General features: G+C 41.8%; 1 protein-coding gene across 1 annotated transcript in view; it reads left to right on the top strand.

Annotated features, from left to right (window-relative positions):
- The window catches only part of LOC137191307 (glutamate receptor ionotropic, NMDA 2D), a 51,175-nt gene that overhangs the window by 18,875 nt on the left and 17,676 nt on the right, over positions 1-14,624 (top strand). The window contains exons 5-8 of the mRNA XM_067601296.1: positions 3,168-3,496; positions 4,680-4,794; positions 12,058-12,263; positions 13,288-13,456. Coding sequence (XP_067457397.1) covers positions 3,168-3,496; positions 4,680-4,794; positions 12,058-12,263; positions 13,288-13,456 — 819 coding nt within the window. The remainder of the gene's footprint in view (positions 1-3,167; positions 3,497-4,679; positions 4,795-12,057; positions 12,264-13,287; positions 13,457-14,624) is intronic.

Raw genomic sequence — 14,624 nt, 5'->3', positions numbered from 1 at the left:
AGCTGTAATCCTGGGATAAAATGCTTTTCTGCCTGTACATCACCGTATACAATTCATGACACCATAGTTATTTTCCTCTCATTATCCACTCACTCTTTATCTTTATTTAACTTTAAAATAACCTATTTTTTGTCACCGTTTTCACACATCTATACAGATTTGTTCCAACAATCTTTTCTATGGCGTTTAAATTCGCAGAGATTCATTACAGTCCTCCTCCACACAAAAATGTCTTTTACTTATTTATTGTTGCTTCAGTTGGATGTTTGAGCTTCACTGTGCAGAATGATGTATGTGCAGAGTTTGACACTAGAAGGCTGTTTTCACATTCATCTGCTGAAAGTGGAAAGTTTCTCTGTGCTCTCCTTCCTTCTAAGGCGTGCAGCTACAAACAAGATTTGTGACACAACTAGTTTGGAGCCAGTCGTGGTCCAATATGCAGCTTACTCAAGCGTGATGTGTAAACTTCATCCTGCATCCAGTGGTTAAAATTTTGAAATGCAGAATATTAGCATATTCACAGATTCTGGATTTTTGAGTGAGGGAGAAGGAGTAGATGTCATTGTAAGAATTTTTAACAGAGTTTTTATTTGTGGAAAAAAGATTAGATACAAATTATTCAAAGCAGAGCACATTTATATGTCATAAAACATGTCTGGAGGCGATTTTTAACGTCCAAAAATGACTTGTGGTTTTGGCTTGTACCTCTGCTGTATTTCATCCCTTCATAAACCTGCTCCTTCTCCTTCTCCTACCCCACTGGCTTGCTCGTTCTTCCTTCCTTTCCTTACTTCTTACAAACTTACATTCCCAATTTCCTTGCAGTAGCTTTCTCTATCAACTTGTTGTTTTCCCTCCGTACTTTGTCTATCTCCCTCCCCGCACATTCATCCTTCCTTAAACCTCCTCTTTAACCTCTATGATCTACCTGTTAAATTTTTCACTCATCTTTGTATCTTATGCTTACTCCACTCCCTCCTTCCCCCCTCTGCCTCCCCTTCTGCTATTCTTTGCCTGGAGACAAGCTCACTCTCCTCTGCTGCTTTCCCGCACACCTCCATCTCTGTATGGCTAGTTTTTATTCCTTCAGTCCATTCGTCCATCCCTGTTACTGCATGTGTTCCTGGCCACAGACTCGACTCTCCGTTGGCTCAGTTTAGTCTGGGTCTCAATGTCATCGCTAATGTCCCAGCATGGCCACTGCTGCTCTGCGTGTGAGCGTGTACGTGTGTTTGTATCTGTGAGTGTGTGCATGTGTATTGGATTCCTTAGGCTCCACTCTGCTAGTGTCACTGTTAATATAACATACTGCCTGCAGCGGGTTGCCTATACGCAGTGCTTGCTTTTTAACCCTCTTGCTTTTCACAACCCCCCTTATTTTAGCTTTTCTCTACTGCAGGGCTAATAAATGCTTGTGATTGCTTAGTGATGCCGTGTATGTTTGCATTACATGCTCTCCTCTCTCTCTCTCTCTCTTTCTGCCACATACAGTATGGTAATGTCCTCTACATTGTAGATGGCCTGATGCAGGTCTCTGGGTCAATTTCTACTCAAATCTCTCACTGTCTATCTTTTGTTCCATTCCTCTTCCAGCTTCTGCCTTGTCAGTATTTCTTCTGCTCTCTCTCTCTCTCTCTCTGTTCTATGTTCCTCTCTTTCTCCATTTCCCGTCTTTAGATATTGTGTGTGTCTGTTTATAACTCTGATTCTCTCCTTCCCTCCTTAATTCAGTCTCCCTTTCTGTCTGTCACCCTCTGTCTCCCTCTTCCCCTCCTTCCCCCCCTCTGTCACTCTCATTCCCTGCCTAATTCACTGGAGGTTTATTGGCATACAGGCAGGATTGTTTTGCCAAGCCATTACAGTTCAAAATTCAATGAAGGCGCAATTCTCAAAATGTGCTTTCAGTCTGTTTCCCTGACCCCCCTCCTCCATGAAAGAATTGTCTTTTACTTTTTTTTTTGTCCTTCGATTCCCCTTTGTCTCTTTTCCTTCACTCAGTCATTTTGTATGTATTTCTTTTATTTTAAATGCTTTTAGCCTTTCTTTCTTCTTTGGTATTTGTCAGCATTTAACCTCACCCTCCCTCTGTTCCTTTTTCCCCTCTCAGCTCAGCTCCATCTTCCTCTTGTCGATCCCTTCCTTCTCTCTCCATTTCCCCTCTAACCCCTTAAAACCCTCTTTGGTCAGTTTCTAACCCCCCCTCCTCCTCCTCCTCTCCCTCCTCACCCCTTCTTACCTCAGCACTTGCAGCAGAGAGCTCATCTACTGTCACTGCTCTGTCTTTCTGTGTTGCCTTTCTCTCTCTTTAATGTTTTTTTTTTTCTCGTTCTCCCCAGCCTCGCTCCATCATCCCACCCCGTCTTTCGCAAATATCTCTTATCTCTCCAGGCCCTTATTTCACCAAAATATGTCATCTTTTGCTTTTCTCCGCTACATCCCTCTCCTCTTTTCCGTTCTCCGAGGAGTGACTTTTCTGTTTTCCCCATCTCTGATTACTTCCCTCCATCCGCTCGTTTTGCCCCCCTCTGTCTCCTGTTGTCTCCAGGTCTTTCCTCCACCCTGCTTTTAATAACATATGTCAGAGTTTAACCTCTTTCCCCTTGTTTTCCCTCAGGTGTGTTTGGTCTTTAACCCCGCCCCCCCATCCCTCCTCCCTTGCCTCTCCCTCTCTGTTTCGCCTGCCACTACGGTTGTTTCATTTTCCCTTTCTTGCTTCACTCCTGTTTTCATTATTCATAACTGTAACTTGTTTCATCAGGCCCAAGCTCATTAAGCACTGGCCCCTATTGCCTCCTGTACCTCCTGGTTAGCAAACATCACATGCAGCCATGCAGTCTTCCTTCTTTCTGGTGTGTCTGCTTCTCAGCCACCGATTCTCTTTCTGAATCATACGCCTGACTCCCATGAACCTTATCACATCAGCTTACAGCTATCTCTCCTCTTACCTCCCCCAGCACGCTTGTTTTTTCTTGATAGGGCCTTTTCTATTCAACTTCCTCCCCTCCCGTTCAGGTGCACCTCTGCTCCGGCTCTATCTTTCTCCCCTTACTTCTCCCACCCTGTCTCTCTCCACGTCTCCCCTGTCCCCTCCTTATCTCACTAGAGTGTATGTGTGTGTGTGTCTCCCCTCGTCCCTGTTCCCTCCCTGCCTTCCTACTGTCCTCCAGGTACGTTTGCTGTACTGCTCCCAGGAAGAGGCTGAGCTGGTTTTCCGAGCTGCCTGGGCCGCCGGTCAGGCCGGAGCCTCGCACATGTGGTTTGCTGTGGGGCCAGCTCTCTCAGGTTTAGGCATGGAGAGCCTGCCCCGGGCTCTGTTTGCTGTGCGGCCCCAGGGCTGGAGGGACGAACCTCGCCGGAGGATTGCTCGGGGTGTGTCTGTGCTGACTCATGGGGCAGTGGCGATGCGCAAGGATTACGGAACAACGGGTGGGCCAAACTTTGTCACCAACTGCATGACGGATGCCAATCAGACCCAGAGACTGCGGGGCAGGATGAGGTGAGACGGAGATAAGGGGAAAGAGGAAAGCTCTAAAAGAGAGAATGTAAAAAGGGAAGCAAGAGAAATTTAAGGTTGGGGGGTAAGTATGAGCCAGTTGGCAGGTTACAGACAGAATATTTGAAAGTGGAAGAAGAAGAAATTGAGACAGGATGAGGTGTATTCTATGAAACGAGTTGGCTTTGTGCCAGAATGAGTTGGAAGGTATGTGGGTGGAGTTGGTAGATTCAGTGTCAGAGAGCAGGCGCAGAGGGGATATCTGAATTTGGAGGTGGCTATCATCCATGCAAAATAGATGTTGTTGGTGCGTGTAGTTGTGAGTTGGCGAAATTACCCCAGCATCTGTAGCAAGCGGACCATGTCTCATGTATATTAATGAGACAGCTTTAATATATTCCTTGTAGGCTGTGCAAACAGACAGCAGCACACTCTAACAGGTAGCCCAAGTGGTCCTGGATATCATCTTGGTTCATTTTTAATGCCAGTCTTTCTTGCTCCATATACACACTGCACACATGATATTGTGTAGATAGATTAGTCAATAAGCCAAATATGGAATTCATTAGTTGTAGCTTTGCAGCAATGTTTGGAAATAAAGCACAACACAAACAGTGTGGCAATTAAAGGGCAATGATGAATGAATTCTTCTTTCTTTGCTTATAAACTATGTCTAGGAACAGAAGATAATGTTCTCATTTCCATTTTTTGCACTGCTACCTGCTGTTCACTGTCTGTAACTACAAGCTGCTGTTCCATCTGAGGCTTTTCATCATGTAAAAAACATGAATCTATCAGGTTCTGTGTTTTGAAGCCAGCAAGTTGACATGAGAATACAATTAGAAGGTTTGTCCTGTGTGATTATCATACAAACTATAGAGCTTGCAGGCGATGCAGAGAGCAGCAGTCGTTTGACTTCAAAGATCCTGACAATTCTGTGTGTCTGATCATTTGTCTGTAGATTTGATTAACAGACAAGCCCTGACAGTCACCACAGAGGTGCTGTGATTTAGTTTCAAGTGGGAAGAGAATAGGGAAGGCTTCTTGCATCAAAACCAGCTGTAGGATTTCTCTTATCTCTTCATATCCTTTAAGACAATAATTAAATAATTTACTAATATTCTGTGTTTTCTGTCATATCGTTACTGTCTGCTTTCTCCTTTTACCTCCATCCATCATCACGCAGGTATTTCAGCAACATCACACTTGGTGGGCGAGATTACTCCTTCAATAGTGATGGTTACCTGGCCAACCCCTTCCTGGATGTAATTTCCTGGACACCTGGACGTGGATGGGAAGATGTAAGGACATGACATCAGTTCTTTGCGTCTAATCATGTGGTTGTAAATTTGATTGACAGGCAAGCTCTGACTGTCTCCACCTAGATGCTGTGATTTAGTCTGACTTCAGAAAGAAAAGGGCATGCTTTTTCTTAAACCATAATACACTTGATTGTATATTATTTAAACTGCTATGTGAATCTTGAGATTCGTGTGTCGTTCTAATGTTGCCCTCTGTGATGAACTGGAAGGACAAAAGCTCCTAGCAATTGAACCCAGAGCAGATTTTGTGCTGATTCAAGCAATGTTCTTGAGTCTTAATCTGTCCATGTGAGCTAGATGATCAGTGCTGCATTGGCATCTAAAATAAAAATATAAACCTGACAGTGAGGATAGGCAGGTCACATGGGTTTATGTTCATGTAAAGTTCACTATGGCTATCAGTGCCTGAGGCAGAGGAGAGAAGCTGGCTGCTGACCATTTGACCTCACTTTGTGCTCTCCTACTGTGCCTGTTCAGTTGCTGCTGTCTCTCTGTATCTCTGCTATTTCTTGGTTTAAACACACTCTCACAATATACACACTCCCAAACACACACACATATAATGCGGAAATGATTGGTCGATTGACAGAAAACTAGTCATAAACAATTTTCATAATTGTTTAAAGGTGCAGTGTGTAGGATTTAGTGGCATCTAGCAGTGATGTTGCTTATTGCAACCAACTGGATACCCTTCCCCTCACCCTCCCCTTCCAAGTGTGTAGGAGAACCTACGGTGGCTGTAAAACTTGTGAAAAATGCGAAAGGCCCTCTCTAGAGCCAGTGTTTGGTTTGTCCGTTCTGGGTTACTGTAGAAACATGGCGGAGCAACAGGCTCCGTGGAAGAGGACCCACTCCCTATGTAGATATAACAGGCTCATTCTAAGGTAACAAAAACACAACAATTCTTATTTTCAGGTGCTTATACACTAATTAAAACATACTTATGAATATTTAATTCCATTGCTGCCAAGTCCATTCTGCTAGATGCCACTAAATTCTACACACTGCACCTTTAAATAATTTTTCAAGCAAAAATGCCAAGAAATTCTGTTTCCAACCTCTCAAATGAGAGAATTTTCTGCTTTTAATAATATCAACGTAAACTGAAAATCTTTTGATTTTGGACTGTTGGTCTGACAAAACAAGCAATGTGAGGACATCACCATGGGCTCTGGGAAATTTTAATGCATCATTTGACTGACTGAAAAAAAGATTAAAGGATTAAAGAATAGATTCACATTTTTCCCAGTTGGCCTTATTTTTCCCAATATACACATGGTTATGTGTATATTCAAAGACATAATATTCTCTATAATCATTCTCCCTCTCCTAACTGGTCATAAATACACAGTCCTTGTTCCTTGCAAAATTGCACTAAATAGTGCAGCTGAACCCACAGTAACACAAGGCTTCAGCACTCTGAGTTAGCCAAATCAAGGGGGTATCTTCCAGTTTGCATTAAAGTTACATTTTTTTAATATAAAATTCCCTCTGCCTTTCCTTGGACAGTGTTTTCTTGTAGCAATGCGGCAGTGGAATAACAACACAAAGAGAGAATTTTGCACAAAACTGACCATAATTTTGGAGGATACTCACTTGATTTGCATAACTTGGACTTGAAACTTTACATGAGCCTCGGCTGAATGGTCAAATGCTCTTCCTCCGATCCTAAGGCACCATTTTTGCGGAAATGTTGTCATGTCTATCCAGTATGAAGAGAGGAATGATTACAGTGACCAATAACTCCGTCAATATACATACAGCATGGGCATGCATGTATTTAGACAGGCTTGAAAAAATGTGAACCTATTCTTAAATCGATAATGAAAATAATCAGTAGCTGCAGCCCTGCAGTCATACACATGTACTCACACATTTCATTCTTTGTCATTTTGCAGAGAGACTTGTTCTGATGTTGTTCTGATCAATAGTTGCTGATTGTTCCTATTTGTTGCCTGTGTTCTCAGGTTTTTGCTGTAAAATGCAGATTTAAGTAGTGCTGAAGATTTCTGGGTATCACTGCCATCTAGTTGTAGACTCACCATTGTTTTGTGCGTTTGAGTGTCTTGTATACATAACTGTATGTTATGCATCAGTACCCCTGGCATGTCATGCATATTCTATAAAGCTGTGGTTTGTTCAGAAATCCTTAATACGAAGCCTTGTCACCTGTTGGAGATGTTTTCCCTTTAATACGCCGGGATTTTACCCTTGTCAGTGTCAGAAAAGAGAGCGATGCTCATTTTCTCAACCACACACCAGCACCTCTACACCTCACTGTACATGCATAAAGACACACAACACTATCAGAACATACACTTTACAACTGCACATAATCACAAACACCACACAAATACAGATGCACCCACACAAACTTACACACACACACACACACACACAAAAGTACAAATACACACATTGATTGTTTTCAGCCTCCTGCTGGTTTTAACAGCCCACCAGAGTCCAGTCTCAGTGTGTTGTAACATGCTGACTCCTGCCATATCCCTCAAATCTCTTTCAATTAGAAGCTCCTGCGCTGGTCCTTCGACTCTGTGCAAACCCAGGGTACAAAACCCGCCCACATACACACACACACACATGCTTAAAGCTTTCACACCAACATCCACATGTCACAAATGAGGGCACATACTGTATGCTTACACACATATGCTTACACCCTTCTTGCATAAACCCTATTGCACACACACACACACACACACACACACACACACACACACACACACACACAAAATGAGGATAAGACGCCTGTATCTGCCTATTATGCACATCCACGCTGTTGGCTCTCCTTGAATATTTAATGTTCTCTTTACAATGACTGCACCATTACCTAGAGCCCGGGAGCACCCAGCTTAGCTTACTGAAACACTGCAGACTAGTACTGAAGGTTGTCTAGCATTAGCATGGCTTGTTTCTGCTATGGAGACAGCACACAGAGATATATGTTCCAGGATATTACCAGAAATTGATGAACATTAATTAACGCCACTCACAACTGCTAAAGGATAATATTTTGGTGTAAAGTGGTTCTCAGTTCACTAACTTTTGCTCCAAAACAAGGTTATCTTCTCTGCCTGTTCTTTTTCTTAGTATGTACATTTTTCTGGATTCTGGATAGCATGTTCTCCAGTGAGCTCTATCTGTTTCCTGTCTGTGTTCCCTGAGAGTGTTTTGATCGAATGTCTGTTGTGGCGTTGCGGTCGAAGTGCAGTCGAAATACTGTCATTGTAGCCACCTTCTCCTTCTCTCACTGCCAGAGCTTGCATTACACAGACAGGCTGCAAGAAGCGGCCAAACTTTGCTCTACTGGCCTGCTTAAGCACTCAAATTCTTATGTGTATTTTATTTGTATGTGTGTTTGTGTGTTAACTGTATATTCTTGTGTATTTTTGTGTGTGTTTGCATGGGTTGACTGTATGTATGTGCATTTTCTTGTGTGTGTGTGTGTGTCGCCTCAGTCACACTTGTCACGACACTCAGACGTGACTGTTATCAGGTGATCATGCCAAGATGTGTCAAATGATGCTGCAAGAGGAAGCTTCACAAAAGCCTGAATCTTCTTGGGTGTGGTTCTGCCTCGTGCTGCTTTCAAAAGTCTGAATATCCCAGGCACCAGCATCCAGCACATCCAGAGTGCATATAAAGAATGCAAAGGGGGAGACAATGATACAGCCAGAGGGATGCTTGACAGACATTTTCAGGTCAACAGTGGACACAGAACAATGTGGTCTCACAGCATCATTCACAAATAGATTTTAAAAATCACATTGACATGACATCTGAGGCCATGGTCTACCCTGTGTACGTGTGATTTTCAATTGTGTAAATGCCCTTGAAAATGCATTTAGACCAGAGCTTATGACATAAAAATTCATCAATCAGACCAAGCCAAATTGAAGGGATGGGGATTTCTGCTTGCAACAGAGCCACCTCTGTCACCAAAGCTCCCTCAGTACAGATGAATCTGATTTATGTGTTGCACTCTGAAGCGCCGCCGCCATTACTGCTGTGGCAGAGTGGAACTGAACACATTTACGCTGACAGTGAAAGTACGGATGCTTGGGTTGATCATGGTCGGCAGTCGCTCCCTCCGACAGATGGAAGTAATCTGTGTTAAGGTGCCAGTTATTCAGTCTTAAAAGAGTACTCAGCTGATGTAGCATTGCTCTCCAATAACATTGTCGGACTCACAATGGACAGTTTTTAAAAAAGGATCAAAATTGATGCAGAACAACTAGGTATATCATCCTTTTTCACTATGCATTCATCTTCCTTTTCAAAGCTTGGAGCCTACATTACCCACAATGACACTTCGTTGCCTCAAGTGACATCACTTGAGGTAACTCATCAGACTTTGCATAGCTCCCACTGGAGCCACAAAAGGCTTTATTGATGTGTAAAATTGGTGGAATTTTCCTCTAAAACACAAATCTGAAATAAGTTAAGGCTCTGGGAAAAAATTACATTAACATTCTGTTTGACCTCCACAGTCAGGATGTGAAAGTGCTGTTTGGAGAAGTTAATTAAAGGATAAATTCACAATGCATATTGATGCTTATGCATATTGAACAGTTTTTTGTTTGCTTTAATAATTTCTCCTGTTCATATTGGCCATTAGCTTATCTGTTCCTGATCCAGTTCCCATTTACAAAACTTCCAATACACATGTGGGCACCTGACTATTGTTTTGAGACAGACTTGAAAAATTGTGAACCTATCCTTTAAACCCAGCAGGAATTACTTGCTGCTGGATTTACACATGATACTGTAAAAGTGGAATTTAAGCCAGGGAACGTATCACCAAGCTCAGCAGGGTGGCTACTCACACACAGTCCATGTATTTATATCACCCTGTCTTTAGTGGTCCCTGGTCGGTCCTTTGCTCAGAATACGATTGAAACATGAAGATTTAACTGAGATTTACGAGAATAAAATTGAGGCCTGTGCTTTAGCAGCTGATAATAGCAAAGCCCCCAAAATAAGTCCAACTGTCTGTTAAAACTGGACTCATTTTCATTAAAAAGCTTGACTTTTGTAGATTATGAGCTGTATTTTAATAGCATTTGATGAGAACACTTTCAACATATATAACTGGTTCTACAGGATCTCCTGAAAATATTTCCACGCAGTAGCGCTCAAAAAAGTGTAATGCTTTATCTACATTACAGTGACATACTGGGGTGAACAAGTAAGGTGCCACTGCAGTAATGGAGACTTGTTTACTTCTGCCTACAACCTGTATAGCCCATCGTTTGTGCAGTCATGAATCTGTGAGTTAGTTGCTATCATACAACTCAGAGCTATAATATGAAAATGTTTGTTTGTTCAGTGTCCGATTCAACACTAAATGACTAGTGCAGCATATCTAGATGACCACTGTTGCATCATCAATCAGTGTGGCCTTTGCACATGCATAAATGTGTCAGGTAATTGCTCCCATCCCACACAACAATGAATATTTAGGGCTCAGTGCTCTAAAATAGAGCGAGTGGGCACAATTACCCGTATAATACTTGTACAATATAATACATTCTGGTACCATAGCCCTGCAGTAAATACTACCGTCATGCAGCTTATAATATTTGTTTTTTATTGAGACTGTCAGAGAGATGTTCCTTCATCTCAGTAGTCATTTGTGGTCATAGTTTGTGGCGTTGCTGCATTGGATTGTGTTCTTTTTCAAGTTCTTTTTCCCCATTTGTATTATACAAGGGAGGACAAAATTATGCAGTCTACTACAATGATTATTGCAGGGTATTTGTATGGGATTGTACTGGATTATGTTGTATAAGTCTTTATGTATGTGACTGTGTAAATGTAGGTTATGGTATTGTTATAATTATAAAACAAACTTTTATATTCTGTTAAATGAAAAAAAAGTCTACATTTAAGTTAGAGTGGCTCCTTAACAGTAAAACACTGTTCTGATTTTATAGCTTTATTCTGTAGTTTTCTTGAGTTTCATTTTAAAAATGTGAGCATTCATATTTAAGAGTGAAAATTAAAGAGGTTGTCGGCAATGATGCCAACTTTCAAAATTAGCAAATTAATAAATCACAATATAAAATACTGTACTTATAGCCTACATATAAACGTGATTATATTTCTGTTCATTAGCTGGTTTGATATTAAATGACCAACACAATCAATACAGACAGTATCTTGTGCCTTTAGATGTAAGAAAAACACAATTTGTTTAAGGACAGTACAGTAATACAGTAATACTCCTTGTGGATTACAGTAACAGTGAATATGGATTGTGGCAGTAAAATATTTTCTACTTGTTTTCTTCTATATTCAATAGAATTTGTTTTGCACAAGAAACCTGAAACCAAGGTTTAAATCCAGTATTACCAGCACGGTTCTAACGTACGTTAAATCCGCTGCTCGTGCCATGGCAGGTGCAGGTTCAATATATAGAAATATTGCATTTAAACGTTGGTTTCGACCCAGGACAAACATTTTATAATTATGGGCAGACAGGAGACATCTGTGGAAGCACAAAAATACCCTTTAATGATAAAACCTGCTCCTGAATAACAGGTAAAAATAACATCTTGATTTCCACCATAAAGGTTTGCCTCACCTGACATAATCATGCTGTTATGTATAGAAAGCTAAGGACCCAAATGTGCGGTTACTAAACTTGTGGAGACGTTGAAGCTTCAATGTCATTGTCACACTGCTACTAATACTTAACTATTACTAATCACTACTCATGACTGAAAAAGTAATCACATTACTGTAAACATGTTAATTAATGTGTTACAGTGCAACATAAAATGGTGCTCTGCTTCCTCTCAGAGATATTTTCAGATGTTCGGAGGACTTTATCCCTCCTTTCAAATACAAACAGCTTTGATGATGGAAATGGTAGCCTGTTACCCAAAAAACTGACCTGATTCTCAGGCTGGAAAACAACAATCCATCTCTGTTTCCAAATATGGCTGTATGAATTGATTTCTGTCATATGGCCTATGGAAAAACTTTGTTATAAAAACTTCAAATGTCATTCTACATGGGAAAACCTTTGGGTCCAGTATCTTGAGGCAAATGTGGGTTTCTAATGTACTTTTGATGCTGTGTTCAATACTGTTGTAGAGATTATCTGGTCTTGTTTATCATTACTATATAAACAAAGGTAGTATCCATTAGAACAAATACTGTCTTTGATAGAAATATGTGCCACCTTTTGTCTAATTTTTCTCTCGCCTGTCTCCCCAGGTAGGCTGGTGGGAGAACGGCGTACTGAGGCTCCGGTACCCAGCCTGGTCCCGCTACGGGCCATTCCTTAAACCACCTGATGACGCCCAGCACCTGCGCGTTGTCACGCTGGAGGAAAGGCCATTTGTTATTGTGGAGCTGGCAGACCCTGCATCTGGAACTTGCATCCGTGACTCAGTGCCCTGCAGACGACCCCTTAATGCCAGGTTTGAATCCTTTGGGCAAAAGGCAAATTGATTTTTTTGTGTTTTATTATGGATGTGATGTTATTGACTTATTTCATATGATAATTTTCACTCAAAACATAAACTGATAGTGAAGGGGGAGAAAAAAGAATAGATACCCTAGAGCTGAAACAATTGGTCAAATAGTTGATCGGCAATAAATTGATCAGCAGCTACTTTGATAATTGATTAATTAAGTTAATTTCTAAACACTAAAAAGCCAATCAGGTTCTCCTATGTAAGGATTTACTGCTTTCATCCATTTATGTATGATAGTAAATTAAATATCCTTGGGTTTCAGTTGGTCAGACAAAACAAGACATTTGAAGATGTCATCTTGACTCTGAGAAATTAGAAGATTTTTCACTAATCTCCAACATTTTATAAACAAAGCGGTTGATCGATAGATCGAGGAAATAATCAGCGCAAAATAATTGTTGGCTGCAGTCCTAGAAGCCTCTCTAGTTCTGCTTTATGAATGGAGTTCCTAAGCCGTCATGATGCCCTCCAATTGAGGTGACATCAATCACCTATCAAAACTGTAGTCTCTTTACTCCCTGACCATAATCAATAACAGACTGCTCTCCAGAGGATCAGTGGAATGACTCAGGGGTCTGGAATCAGATATGACCACAGTGAAGCTTTATGGTTCATCAGCTTCTGAAGGGATGACAGCACCTAGCCTACACTGGTCGATCAAACCTGTCACCAAGGGTTTGGCAACAGTACACTTTCTCTGTGACCATTTCGTTTTCCTTTCCTTTCCTTTCCTTTCCTTTCCTTTCCTTTCCTTTCCTTTCCTTTCCTTTCCTTTCCTTTCCTTTCCTGTCCTGTCCTGTCCTGTCCTGTCCTGTCCTGTCCTGTCCTGTCCTGTCCTGTCCTGTCCTTTCTAATCCAATCTTGAACCAGACCATTACACGCCGAACACAATGCAGTTCTTAGTCATTTTGTGTTTCACTTTCACGTCTGTTCTTTACTGACTTTTTCTTTCGTGACTTCTTCACAGCGCCATCCATGAGGGTGTGGCTCCCATGAAGCAGTGTTGCAAGGGCTTCTGCATTGACATCCTCAAGAGATTGGCTAAGATTGTCGGCTTCACCTATGACCTTTACTTAGTGACCAATGGGAAACACGGGAAGAAAATTGATGGGGTTTGGAACGGCATGATTGGAGAGGCAAGTCTTTGGTTTATATGTGTGTGTGTGTGGGGGGGGGGGTGCCTGTGGTTCTGCCTGTCTGCCTTTGTGAGCAATGTGTTCTCAATGTCGGTCCCATATCACTGGCGTATTTGTGAGAGGAGTATGTGTGGTTTTCCCATTTGTTCCTCTGCATATTTTGTATAGCATTTTCTATTGACAAGCCATATAGTAGCATTTCTCAGCTTGTGCTCCTGCCTCCTGGGTGACCAGTTAAACGCTATGTGTCACATCAATCGCTGTGAGAGTTATGGCCACTTAACCACTGCCAGCAATCAGACAGCTGTCATTTATTACACACATATACATGTGCACAAGCACACACACTGAGATAGATGGGAGAAAATGCACAGTTAGACAAATTAGATGGACAAGCATGATGGCAAACGCATGCGGTGAACACACACGCTTCTGCAAACACGTCCCTAAAGCATGTTGATCTACGGAGACACATCCTTGTACACACAGAAGCAAAAAGACACACATACACACACATTGTCAAAGACCCCCTGGCTATTTGGGATTAGTCCTTGATATTTTCTTGGCAATACTCACTGAAGTTCATGATCTCCCATCAAGAAAGACACAATTATACTGGCAGAAAAATAAAAACAGGCACATACAAATAGACAAGCATGCACACGTGTTCACACACATACCGAGATCGATACAGAGGCTGCTGTTTCATTGAAGTACCCCGCTGTTTCTGTCTTTGTCCCAGAGGGAACTTGCCAAATGCCAGTTGTCACGGGTTTCAAAACAGTTCCACTGCGCTCTCCTGCTCCATCAGTTATAACTTGAGCCCGGGCCAGAGCTGTCTGTCGAATCTATTTTCACATGCAAAAGGCCAAGCGAATTTTGTTTTCTCAAACTAATGTCTGTCTTTTGATCAGATGTTCCAAAGCCTGCCATTCTTTGATCAGGTAATCCAGAGACTTGGCAAAGTTGAGGGGAGGGTGCTTTGCTTTCTGCTTCGCTTCATTTTTCTGCTGATTTGCCCTGAAGAGCGGATGTGCCATGTCTAATGTAGATTAACATTTCACTTGTACAATCAGCAGACACAGCGGTTTTCAGGTTTTTCTAGATGGTGGTAGGGAGGAGACGTGCCCTAGCTCATTTTGTATGGAGCCGGAACAGTGACTTTAAG

Source organism: Thunnus thynnus, chromosome 10, assembly GCF_963924715.1.
Source record: "Thunnus thynnus chromosome 10, fThuThy2.1, whole genome shotgun sequence".
Lineage (NCBI taxonomy): Eukaryota > Metazoa > Chordata > Actinopteri > Scombriformes > Scombridae > Thunnus > Thunnus thynnus.
This window is presented reverse-complemented; position numbering and strand designations above follow the sequence as displayed.